Here is a 12,792-nt window from a genome sequence, read left to right as displayed (position 1 = left end):
CAAAGCAAGAGCTTTCATAGTGTCCTCAGAAAGGCAGGAACATAATGGCCAGGTGTTTTTTTGCAGTTTGCTAAGTCAAAAAATCTGTCTCTGTTAATTTGTCATCACTATGATGTTGGCTAACTTGTCATTGAATAATAATTTATATAATAAATAATAAATAAAAATAAGCAGTGGTCTGTGGTCCATACTGGATCTTTATGTGCTTTAAAAGAATTCAGAGACATGTTATTGGACACGCTGTGCACAGAAGGCAATTGTTCTACATCCTGTAGAACAACTTCAATCCCAGATTTGGTTTCCCTCCATTCATATATTGTGTTACACAATATCCCTGAGAGCATTTCCTTTCATAACCTCCCTGGCATGTGGCTGAAAGTGGGTGAGAGAGCTGAGGAGTAATTCTACCTCACTATTTTTGAAAGTCTGACTCAGACAACACCAGAGGCCAGGTAGGTCAGTCCTATTGCTGCTACCAGTAGCACATTTATGATCAAAGTTTACTTGTTTTAAAGGACGTATGTGCTGTACTTTTAATGGCAGCCTTGTCAGATATTGATAAAAGTGGTTGGCTGTTTGTAATGAAAAGGTAGACATGCTCTTTTACAAGTAAATACATGTTGGCACTTGCGGTCTTTTCAGCATTACCTGAATAGTTGTAAAGCTTTTAACGCATGTACGTGTCAGAATATGTATACAGGTACTTCAGAAATTGACCTTTGGACATTCTGCAAGTAGAGCTATGTAGTGGACCCAGTTCAAAGAACCCCCTGACCTCACTCTGCTCATACATTCAGAAGGACTCTTCACCTACATGCACTGATTACACGGCTGTTTGCAGACTGCATCCAGTCCACGGAAGACTTTCTCTCCTGACACTTGAGGCTGAAATTCTGGACGGCCAGTGGAATTTGCTAAAGTTAGGTAAGTATAATTACTTGTATATATGCTAAATTGTGTCTCTTCTGCAAGTTATGTAAAGTCTTCCACGGTTTCAACACAGTAATCCAGTTTCTAATCCACGTTTCCAGAAACTCTAGCTTTAGGGTCTCGGCACATTTTATTACTTAATTTTGACAGGCCACAGGCTTAACTTCACCAACCCCATTTTGAACTTGACTATGAGTTATTTGTTGGATAAGAAACCCTTAAACTCTGAAGGATATATCATATTATTATAGTTATAGCAATTAATTAAACGGTGTTTGGCTAAATAAAATAGGAAATTGCTAAGTGTCCAAAGAATTGCATGAAAACGGACATCAATGCAAGATCCAACAAATAAATATCATTGACTATTTTTAATTATTACATTTATGAAATACTTGCCTTTTAGGACTGACTGACTCATTGTGCTCAACTTTTTTGGCATTCCTACCAAATTATATAATCCCAAAATCTTTTCCAGATGTACTTTTTGCACTACTTTGACATAACAAAATCTCATACACGCACATGTACCAGCACGTCACATAAATCTTTTGAGGATTACCTGTGTAGATGAGAGGTAAGATGTTTTTCTTACTCATTCATAAAATCTTTCTTAGTGCTAAAGTGCTTTGACAGGATGTTTTCTAAAAGCATTAATTAATTACTGTTTTAGCTAGATAGCTAGACAGCTAGAAAGAAAGAAAGAAAGAAAGAAAGGAAAAAGAAAGAAAGAAAAAGAAAAGAAAGGAAAAAAGAAAAGAAAGAAAGAAAGAACTTTATTGATCCCAAAGGGAAATTGCAGTGTTTCGGTAGCAACACATATAATTTCACTACCAGTAGCACATTTATGATCTTTCTATGTTTTATTTTCTATGCAGAAAATAAAACATAGAAATAAACCTAGACATAAGTTAAAGTACAAGAGAAATAAAATAAAAGTATACCTATTTGCATATTTACATGGCATATGAGACAGATTTGTTGTATTTACATGATAGCAGGCACTAAGTGGTATGAGGTAAACTAAAAGCACAATGAGTATAGACATAACTAACTCGGAGTTGCTTCAATATTACAGTGTAAAGTGCGTGTTGAAAGTGTCATTACAGTAGTAGTTATGATATATTGCACAGTGTGTATTAATCGGAGAGGAGATACAGTGATGTGGTTCATCACAGTTCAGATAGCAGGAGATCAGTACCATCTCTGCAGTAAGGAGACTCGTTGTAGAGCATTATAGCAGTGGGTAAGAAGTAATTACTGTGTAAAGGTTCAATTAATTTTTGTCCTCATTATTTACAAAAAAGTGCACTCTGCCAAAATAATTTTCGCATCGAACAGACTGACTGTTAAAAATGATAGTGTTAATTGTTGAATGGCCTTATCTGCAGTCGAATGCAAAAGTTTGGGTGCCCTGGTCAAATGATGTTTAAATAAGTGTAAATAACCTAAATAAATGTAAATAAGTTAACACATCCTCTACAGAGAACACCCAGCTGCACATTTTAACACACAGTTACTATTTATTTGCTGAATTTAAGACATAAGAAAAAAAAAAACAAAACATACAATGTGGCCTTTGCAAAAGTTATTACACATTTTATGTTTTATGTTTTATTTTTGCCTGGGTTTGATTCGCTCCTCCTTGTTTCTACGCTCATTGTCCATTTTATCAGCTGCACTTACTATATAGGTGCACTTTGTAGTTCTACAATTACAGACTGTAGTCCATCTGTTTATCTGCATACTTTGTTAGCCCCCTTTTACCCTGTTCTTCAGTGGTCAGGACCCATATGGACAATGTGTGTGTATGTGTGTGTTTTATTTTTTCCAATATGTTGAACTCGGCAAATAAATAGAAATTGTGCGGTAAAATTTACAGAAAAATGCCATATTTAAGTTTGTTTCCTGCAGAGGATGTGTTAACTTACTTTTACTTACAGAATCATCAAGAAAGCATGCAATTTGACCAGGGGTGCCCAGACTTTTGCAGACAACTGTAGGCTCCAGGTTCTGCATTTCGCCTACTTGACTATTTAGTCAAATCATAACAGTTCATGGCCACATGTTAGAGAAAATTCAGCATGTTTTTAGAGAGGAAGGTCATTAATTCATAATGTCTGAAGTATTTCATTAAATTGTATAATGTAATCATAAAACAGAGTTATTTTCTCTTCACAGTGCTGTGAATGAAGATGCCTCAATCAGTACTAGTCACATTATGGGCACTCTTATTTGCATTGTCAGGAGTACAAGGGGGAAAGGTATTGGTGTTTCCTCTGGATGGAAGCCACTGGGTAAATATGAAAGTCATCATTGAGAAACTCCACTCAAGAGGCCATGATCTGACTGTGATACGAGCTTCTAACAGCTGGTATATTAAGGAGGAGTCTCCCTACTACACTTCAATCACTATTCCAAATGAAGGCGGGTTTGATGAGAAATTCTTTAGTTCATTTGTCGGACGGATGTTGGAGATCCGGAGAGAGGGGAGCTCTTTTTGGACTCAGTTTCTTCTTGAGTTAGAAATCATCTACAAATTCAGTGACCTGCATGAAGATATGATAAAGATAATGACAAAAATATTTGAGGATGAAGGCATGATGAAATCAATCCAGGATGCCAAGTATGATGTAATCCTAGCAGATCCTGCTGTTGGAGGTGGTGCAATTTTAGCATACCGCTTTAATATTCCTCTGATTTTCAATGTTCGGTGGACGGTCCATGGAGAAGGCCACTTTGCAATAGCACCCTCTCCTCTCTCTTACGTACCTGTCCCTGGAGCAGAGCTAACAGATAAAATGACATTCTCTCAAAGGGTTCAGAATGTTTTGTGTTATATTTTTACCCTCTTCCAGGCGGCAGTGATCACAGGTCCTCACTACAAAGCCTTCTGTCAGAAGTACTTTGGGCCTGATCTTGATTACTTCTCCCTCTTTCAGGATGCAGACATCTGGCTCATGAGAAATGACTTCACTTTCGAGTTTCCAAGACCCACAATGCCAAACGTGGTCTACATGGGTGGCTTCCAATGCAAACCTTCTAAACCACTTCCTGATAATCTAGAAAAGTTTGTTCTAAGTTCTGGTGAGCATGGTGTCATCATCATGTCTTTAGGGACTATCATCAGTCAACTTCCACAAGATATCACTGAAGAGATAGCGGCCGCCTTTGCCCAACTGCCTCAAAAAGTCATTTGGAGGTACACTGGACCTCGACCTGCTACCCTTGGCAACAACACGTTGCTTGTGGACTGGATGCCACAGAATGACTTCCTTGGTCATCCCAAGACTAGGGTGTTTGTAGCGCATGGAGGGACCAATGGTGTTCAGGAGGCTATTTACCATGGGGTGCCCCTTCTAGGCCTACCTCTGCTTTTCGATCAGCCTGATAATCTCTCCAGGATGTGGAAAAAGGGAGCTGCAAAACTTGTGGACATTGCCACTTTGGACAGAACTGTGTTTTTGCAGGCACTGAAGGAGGTGCTGTATAATCCATCTTACAGAGAGAACATACAGAGACTGTCTAGGTTGCATCGAGACCAGCCCATGAAACCTCTGGATCGAGCAGTCTTCTGGATTGAGTATGTTATGAGGCATGGAGGCGCTCCTCACTTGCGCACACAGTCTTTCAGGATGTCGTGGGTGGTCTACCACTCTGTGGATGTTATACTCACACTGCTGGGAGCCATGATCATTATTCTGTTTATTACTGTTTATGTGAGCAGATATTTTTGGCATCATGTTTTATTTAGAAAGAAAATAAAACATGAATGATGTACTATTCTACAGTTGTAAATGCATTAGATACTGTTTATCTACATCTCATTTCAAGTTTTGTGTTTAGTGCAGCCTAACATGGTCTAGATGTGTCCTACTTAAAATAACTACCTTTGTTTGTTGGTCAGAATTTAGATGATGTTAATAAACTTCATTTATATACAAGCCTATGCCATGACATTCTTTGACAAAGCTAGTAGGAGCTTGAGAGGGAGAATGATCAACCCTGAGATATTTTATATACTAGTGTGCAGAATTCTCATGCATAAATATTAAACATCAGTAACAGAAACAGAGAACACAGCTCCCTATCATGTCTGCCCATTGTCACACAATGTTGCCTCAACAAGAAAGAAAAGAGAATCAAACATATATATTTTTTAAAACTGCTCTCATAATGGATGCAGTAGATGGTTAAAAAAGTCCAAACCTATTTCAATTGTTGTTGGTTTTAATAAATGTTTTTTCCCTCTTTTTTTGGTTTACTCAGTGCTTTTTAATGAAGTATTTGTTCATCTATTCCATTAGAGTGTCTTTATCAAACAGAACCACGTGAAGGCAATTTTCAACGTTATGGCTCCCAATAAGCATGTACTGCAAAAAAACAATATATTTGCAAGTGAAATCATTATAAATCTAGTTGATGTATCTAATATTTATCTAATATATATCTTATATGTATCTAATACGTATAGTAGCTCCTAAACAAAGCTTCAACAGTTTGGAGTCTTACTGATACAGACTCTCTGTAACAATGTCTCTATATCAAAGTTTTAAATAAAACTAAAATCTCTATATAAATATAACAGTCTCTCTTCCTCTGTTCACAGAGACTAAGGGCTGGTTTCCCAGACAGGGATTAGGTCTAGTCTTGGACTAAAGTGAAGTGCCAATGTTGAATCACCATTGGAAATTCTTTGAGTCTAGGATTAGCCTTAATCTGGGTCTGGGAAACTGGCCCTAAATTTATTACATGTGCAGCTGCTACATACACTGTGATTGTGCTTTATTACGATTCGTCTGTAATTCCCTGCTCTTTCTCTACTTTTTCTCTACTCTTTCTCATGCTACTCTTTCACACACTTTGCTCAGCGCTAGTCCAAGCTATCCTCCTGCTGATTTACTACAAAATTTAAGACACTGTGACTCTTTTCCAAGTTTCACAGCCAGTCACCCCTCTGACACCAAAACCTAGTATTTTAGAGGATGAACATCCTGCAAGCTACAGAAATTTACTTCAGTGCAACTATTATAAGTTTCAATTATTATTTTATTGCACATACCAAGATAGCTTATAAAAACAACAGAAATCGGCAGGTTTTACTGAGCACAATCACTTATTACAGTACACATCGTCATAATTTTACAATGGATTTTAACATAAGTTAATTATAACATAAGTATTAATGGCACATGATCTGTCATTGAGAACAGCTGCTAATACTTCTGCTAAGTCCCTGCATACTTCTGGAATTACAGCCCTGCGCAGTGTCCTGTGCTTGCACACTTCAGATTTTGCCTGGATACAGAAAAGCTTTTGGACACTTTTTGTTCACCATTTGCTGACTGTGGTGTTTTTAGACATAATAATCATCTTAGAGTACTATTTAGGTGTGTTTTTTAGCATTACACAACTTTACCAGCCTGTTGCCCCCGTCCCAACTTTTTTGGAACGTGTTGTTGGCATCAAATTCAAAATGGGTATATATATTTTTGACATTAATTTGTTAAAAATTTGATAAGTTGTCTTTGTACTATTTTCAATTAATTATAGGGTTTAAATGACTTGCACATCATTGCATTTTGTTTTTATTTACATTTTGCACAGCGTCCCAACTTTTTTAGAAAAGCGGTTGTATGTTAAATTGTTTACTTTTTTTTAAATCATTACCTATAACAAGTTCTTTTATTCTATCTTATTGAAGGTTGAAAGAAGATGCATCACTCAGGACTTCTCACCCTGTTGTGCCTCTTATCCATCCCATATGGGGCTTACTGTGGTAACATTTTGGTATTCCCAGTTGATGGAAGCCATTGGATTAATATGGAAGTTCTCATTGCAGAGCTACATTCAAAAGGCCACAATATAACTGTACTCAGAGGGTCAAATAGCCTGCATATCAAAGAGGAGTCTCCCTACTACACTTCCATCACTTTTGAAATGAGCAATTTTACTGATCATTTCTTCAGCAACTTTGCAGTACGTTTGTTGCAAATTCAAAAAGAAGGAAGATACTTTTGGAACGAAATCATGCTTGGAGAAGAGGTCCTGCAGAAGATCTCTGAGTACCATGAAGAGATCTGCAATATGACGGGTCTGATGTTTGAAAATGAGGCCCTGATGAACTCTTTTCAGGATGCTAAATACGATCTGGTTTTGACTGACCCTGCTTTTGGAGGTGGCGTGCTACTGGCACACCGTCTTAGCCTCCCACTTGTTTTCAATGTCCGTTGGACTATCCATGGAGAGGGTCACTTTGACATCGCCCCCTCCCCTCTATCTTATATTCCCGTTCCTGGAGCACAGCTAACAGACAAGATGACTTTTATCCAGAGAATCAAGAATGTGCTGACATATGCTGTGACTCTCTATCAGCAGTCAAAATACTTTGGCCAACCTTACAAAGCCTTCTGTCAGAAGTACTTTGGGCCTGATCTTGATTACTTCTCCCTCTTTCAGGATGCAGACATCTGGCTCATGAGAAATGACTTCACATTTGAGTTTCCACGACCTACAATGCCAAACGTGGTCTACATGGGAGGCTTCCAATGCAAACCCTCTAAACCACTTCCTAGTGACCTAGAAGAATTTGTCCAGAGCTCAGGGGAACATGGCGTCATTGTCATGTCTTTAGGAACCATTTTCGGACAGTTGTTAAGTGATGTGGCTGAAGAGATAGCGGCCGCCTTTGCCCAACTGCCTCAAAAAGTCATTTGGAGGTACACTGGACCTCAGCCTGCTACCCTTGGCAACAACACGTTGCTTGTGAAATGGATGCCACAGAACGACCTTCTTGGACATCCCAAGACTAAGGTGTTTGTAGCCCATGGAGGGACCAATGGTGTTCAGGAAGCTATTTACCATGGGGTGCCCCTTCTAGGCCTACCTTTAGCTTTTGATCAGCCTGATAATCTCTCCAGGATGTGGAAAAAGGGAACAGCTGTAATTGTGGATTTTTCCAAGTTAGACAGAACTGTGTTTTTGCAGGCACTGAAGGAGGTGCTGTATAATCCATCTTACAGAGAGAACATGCAGAGACTGTCTAGGTTGCATCGAGACCAGCCCATGAAACCTCTGGATCAAGCAGTCTTCTGGATTGAGTATGTTATGAGGCATGGAGGCGCTCCTCACTTGCGCACACAGTCCTTCAGGATGTCCTGGATGGCCTACCACTCTGTGGATGTTATATTCACACTGCTGGGAGCCGTGTTCATTATTTTTTTGCTAACTTTTTTCTTGTTGAGGTTTCTCTGTTGTAGATTAATGTTTCAAAAGAAAATCAAACGGGAGTAATATTTGATTTTCTGCTTTTCTTTTGTAAACAAGATCTTTTATTTTTGAAACAATGATCCTGTATACACATTATTCAGTTATCTTAGCCATTTCCGAAGTATACAAAAGTTTTCTTTTCCATTTTCTTAATTTTAGGTGTGAAATTAGCCTAATAAGTCCTTATTAGCCTACACTGAAAAAAATGATATCTAGGCAAGTGAAGTGATCTTAAATGTATGTGGATATATTTAATATTCTTCATGATGAAATTGCTGTAAGCTTATAATAATATTATTTAACTTATTTCTAGACATTTCTGTGTGTTTATAAAGTAAAATTATCTCCCTATATTGGCAGATAATTTTGCTTGTTTCAAGAAATTTGCTTGAAACAAGCAAAATTATCTGCCGATATAGTGAGATAATTTTACTCAGCAAAATTACTTTAAATGAGTAAAAAACATCTAGAAATAAGTTGAATAATCTTATTATATTCATACAACCACATCAAAATGTGGAATATTGTATATTTACACATTAATTCTCTTGTTAAGATACAGTTTTTGCAGTGTATCATGTAACTTTTCACATTATTGTACCTCATTGAGCTGAATGAGCAAGTAATCGTACATTCATGCATCGTACATTCATGTTTTTCTTTAAATGCTTAAAATAGAGAACAGAAAGTGCAATACTGTGGTAAACTACACATGTGAACTGTATGTCCAAAAGTATCCAGACACCCCTTCTGTTTAGTGAATTTAGCTACTTTAAGGTGCACTAATTGCTGACACAGGCAGGTCCAGCAGGTACAGTGCACGTACAGCTTGTTTAATCTCTATGGTTGTGCATTCCCTGGGGAGATGGAGCACCATCGAAAACCTTTGGGATGAGTTGGAGTGGCATGGTGATCCTGAACAAATCATCCAACATCAGTAGCTGATCTCACTAATGCTCTTTTGGCTGAAAGCAATCAAATCCTCACAGCAATGTTCCAACATCTAGTGTAAAGCCTTCAGAAGAGTAGAGACTGTTACTGCAGTAAAGAGGGGACAAACTCAATATTAACATTCTTGACTTCAGAAGAAATGCAGGAGGAGCATGTGTCTACACACTTTTGGACATACAGTGTATTAGTATCTATAATAACTGTATCTTGGCTAGAACTGTGTCAATCACCTACATAGTGAATAGTTTGATGGTGCTATAGATTCTACAAAGTGGGGTATGATTATTATTTATACATCAGACATGCATGTATTTTGTATTAGGTGGGGATCAAGCTTCAGTGAAGACACTGAGACATTGCTCAAGAAAATACAATCCTCTAGTCCAAAGGCTGAATGTTTTTGTGAATAGCATGGTACAGGCTGCTTATGCTGTCCAAGGAATCAGTGGTCAGAACATTTTGAGATTTGTTTCTGCTGCTTATTCCTCTTTGTAGTTAAGCAAAATGATAAGACGTTTACCTATAACTTCATTAAAGAGCTTATAACTATTGCTCATTCAAGCCCGGAAGACAGGTCATCTCACCATAGGTGATGTTCTTGGTACGATTCTCTCATCTGGACAAACGTTCAGCTCTGAACCTGCTGTGCTGGATAATATAAAAGACAATAGGAATTGTACACCTTGATTCTCTTTGAATCATAGTGAGAGGAGTGGGCTACCTCAGCTTTAACGGTCTTCACTCTGTCATTCATTGAAAATGCATTGAGAACAGCATAAAGTGGTGACTGTGGTGCATGCAATTACACATTGAGATGTCTCTTTCCTGTTTTTCTGAGGCTGGAGTGGGGAATTAGATGTTGATTACTAATAAAGTCATTGAAAACCACAAATGTTTGAGCCATGTTTGACATCCAGCCAACATTACACAGCAAGACACAAGCTTTGAAATAAGTAGTACTGACTTAGAATGATACTTGGATAGTTTTCTCACTCATAAGACTGTAAATATGCTATAAAGTGTGTAAATACACTGGTAGAAATAAAGGTACTGTGCAGGTACATTTCTCGTTCATTAAGATACAGGCAATGTAAATACACTCTCAAAGGTACAACAGTGGGGTTAAGGTCCAAATGTGGACCTTAAATCATTTTTACCAGTTGAAAAGTATGTATTTATATATTTTCATAACCTAATGTTGTAAAACAGAGCAATAAAATAAAAAGCCTAGAGACGAGACGGGGTGTGTGGAGTCAATACAACTTAAAAAAAATGTCATTTCAATGGATTATGGTACTGTTATGTTCCCTGACTAAAGGTACTGAGATGTACCCTTGAGGGTACCACCCCAGTGACAGTTTCATACCTTTTTTTCTGAGAGTGTACATGAAGTTTAATGTGGCACTACTTTTTTTCTTAGAGGAAACAGTGGGTAGAACTAATAAATATATAATGCATATTGAATTTCTTTCCCAATACTTGAACGCACTCATTCATGCCAACTTTTTAAAGGACACCGTGTTCAGGATTTTGTGTTGCACAGATAAGTACCCCACCTTTCGCTTACAAGTTTGTTCAGGCCTATTGTACACCTAATCCCTTTTTTTAGAATTCATGAAACTCTATCACTGTCCCACACAAAATAAAGCTGCTTAAATTGTTCATGGCTTGCGTGTACAGGTCTAAAATCTCTCTCTTCCTCTTTCAGTAATTCTTATCTGAAATACACTGAGATCGTCCTTCGGCCCACTGTAGTTTCATTCATCCTGTTATCTTCATACTTCACCTGATGTGCACAAGTTGCACTGATTGTATCATTCCTGCTTACAAAGACTGTTAGTGAAGCTTGTGTGATAAAAACCCCATAAAGTTTTATAGACTGTCATTCATCTTTACAAACATGATCATCATGACCTATTATAAATTGCTAGCACCATGCAGATTCTTAATTGTCTTAGAAAAGTAAATATCTGGAGCTAACCAGCTCTAACTAAATTACAAATCAATGCTAGAAATATTACTGTTACCTGGCTAGTTAGCTGCCAAGCCAGCTAATAACATTGTGATGGTAACTACTACAGTAGCTAGGTAGCTAACATTTGAACTTGATTTCTTTTTATGCCTATGAGTTTTAAAGTAAAATACATTGTTGGAATTTGGGCTTTGTTTATTCCTGTGTTTCGTCCTTTACATTTGGGTTTTAACTTATTGAAGAGCCATCTGAAACTGGGAAATCTTTTAAGGATCAGCTTTTAAGGACAGCTTCTTCAAAGAACCCTTTTGAAATAGTTTTGTAAAGAACCACCAAGAGTTCTCTGTGGAACCAAAAACTGAACAGCTACCCATTAAATGTTCTTCAGGGAACCAAAAGTGGTTATTAAAAAAAATGGTTCCAATTAGTGCCTTTATTTTTCAGAGTGTAGCAGTTCTGAAGAAAGACGGTGAGGTTTCCACTCTCTTTACAAGCCCCTCTATGGTAAAAAACCAAGTGTGGTTCGTGTGCCGTCTGGATGGGAGAAAATGGCTCTGGGGAAGATGAAATTCCCCAGTGTACAGAGCTAGATTCTTGGCACAAGTGCTGCAGCGCAGCTGAAAAAACAAAGTTTGCTGCTTCATAAGAGAACAGCATAGAAACAAATGGACCTGTTTTATTTCCCCTCATTATCATACTATGATATTATTAAGTGTAAGGACATTAAGTGACCTAAGAGTAAAGAATCTGGTATTTTCTATACTTTTAAGTATACTATCTATAGTATAGTATCTATACTATACTTTTAAGTGCTACTAACTGAAGGTGTATCACTAGTGACAGTGTCTATGACTCCGCTTAGTAGACTACTGGATATCAATAAACAGCCTTTTTATATGTAAATTATTTCATGCTATTTCAATTAGCAAAAGATGAAGAGAAGAGTAACACCGTTGTAACTTTTACGTGCTTTTTTTATCACAGCCACGGGTGAATGTTTTTTAATTCTGGCTTTTTACTCTGTACGTCTAACTCATGAACATGCAAATGCTTGACCCCTTTTTAGGACTGGTCATCATGTGCCGACATACTGAAAAAAATCTGAAAGTCACAAAGGAGACAGGAAAAAACATAAAACTTACTAAGGCGTTATATTGTGGACTACTTAAAGACTTGTGCTTTTTTGCTGGGATATTAAATGTAGGTGTGTTGGCTTTTCCTCCATATGAAGGCTGGCTCTAAATGTCCATCCAAATTACTGGCAGTCAGGATCCGCATTTGGGTGATCTCTGCACACAATCTGTTATGAAGAAAGCAAACTAAGTACTAGACAGACCAGACCCATTTACTGTATGCATCATTGCAGCCTAACATGCCATTACCCCGAAAACTCTAGAAGAAAAAAATCCACCACAATTTCAATCCGGTTTACAGCGTGATTTAAAATGCTGATATGGATCCGAATAAATTTAGGTTATTTGCAACAATCATAACTGCTTAATTGTGTCCCTGTTCATTGCACATTTTGTCCATCTGCAGGTTCTGCTCACTGTTCAACAGGTGGCAGCATAAACTTTTAAGAAAGAAGTCCTTGAGCTCTCCTTGCTTGAATGCAGTCTGGGAGTGGTAAGCAGTGTGGTCGCAACTCTTAGACAAGGGGGAGAGGGGCA

General features: G+C 37.8%; 2 protein-coding genes across 3 annotated transcripts; both read left to right on the top strand.

Moving 5' to 3' along the window:
- Positions 1–812: 812 nt before the first annotated feature.
- LOC118811755 (UDP-glucuronosyltransferase 2B1-like) lies at positions 813–8,563 on the top strand. The gene is made up of 2 exons (XM_036576197.1): positions 813–924; positions 6,635–8,563. The coding sequence occupies exon 2, from the start codon at positions 6,646–6,648 to the stop codon at positions 8,221–8,223; it is 1,578 nt and encodes a 525-aa protein (XP_036432090.1). The 5' UTR covers positions 813–924; positions 6,635–6,645; the 3' UTR covers positions 8,224–8,563.
- Positions 842–5,515, top strand: ugt5a1 (UDP glucuronosyltransferase 5 family, polypeptide A1). Of its 2 annotated transcripts, XM_036576196.1 has the most exons (3): positions 842–924; positions 1,409–1,507; positions 3,112–5,515. In XM_036576196.1, the coding sequence occupies exon 3, from the start codon at positions 3,120–3,122 to the stop codon at positions 4,704–4,706; it is 1,587 nt and encodes a 528-aa protein (XP_036432089.1). In that variant the 5' UTR covers positions 842–924; positions 1,409–1,507; positions 3,112–3,119; the 3' UTR covers positions 4,707–5,515. The 2 variants fall into 2 exon arrangements, with proteins under 2 accessions (XP_036432089.1, XP_036432088.1); XM_036576195.1 differs by lacking the exon at positions 1,409–1,507 and having other exon boundaries at positions 3,112–5,511.
- Positions 8,564–12,792: the final 4,229 nt, after the last annotated feature.

Source organism: Colossoma macropomum, unplaced genomic scaffold, assembly GCF_904425465.1.
Source record: "Colossoma macropomum unplaced genomic scaffold, Colossoma_macropomum, whole genome shotgun sequence".
Classification (NCBI taxonomy): domain Eukaryota; kingdom Metazoa; phylum Chordata; class Actinopteri; order Characiformes; family Serrasalmidae; genus Colossoma; species Colossoma macropomum.
Note: the sequence above shows the minus strand (reverse complement) of the source record. Positions and strands in the feature narration are given on the sequence as shown.

What these genes read in the sequence shown, in the direction of transcription:
- ugt5a1 (XM_036576196.1), top strand. Translation starts at nt 3,120, where the DNA reads ATGAAGATGCCTCAATCAGTACTAGTCACATTATGGGCACTCTTATTT.
- LOC118811755 (XM_036576197.1), top strand. Translation starts at nt 6,646, where the DNA reads ATGCATCACTCAGGACTTCTCACCCTGTTGTGCCTCTTATCCATCCCA.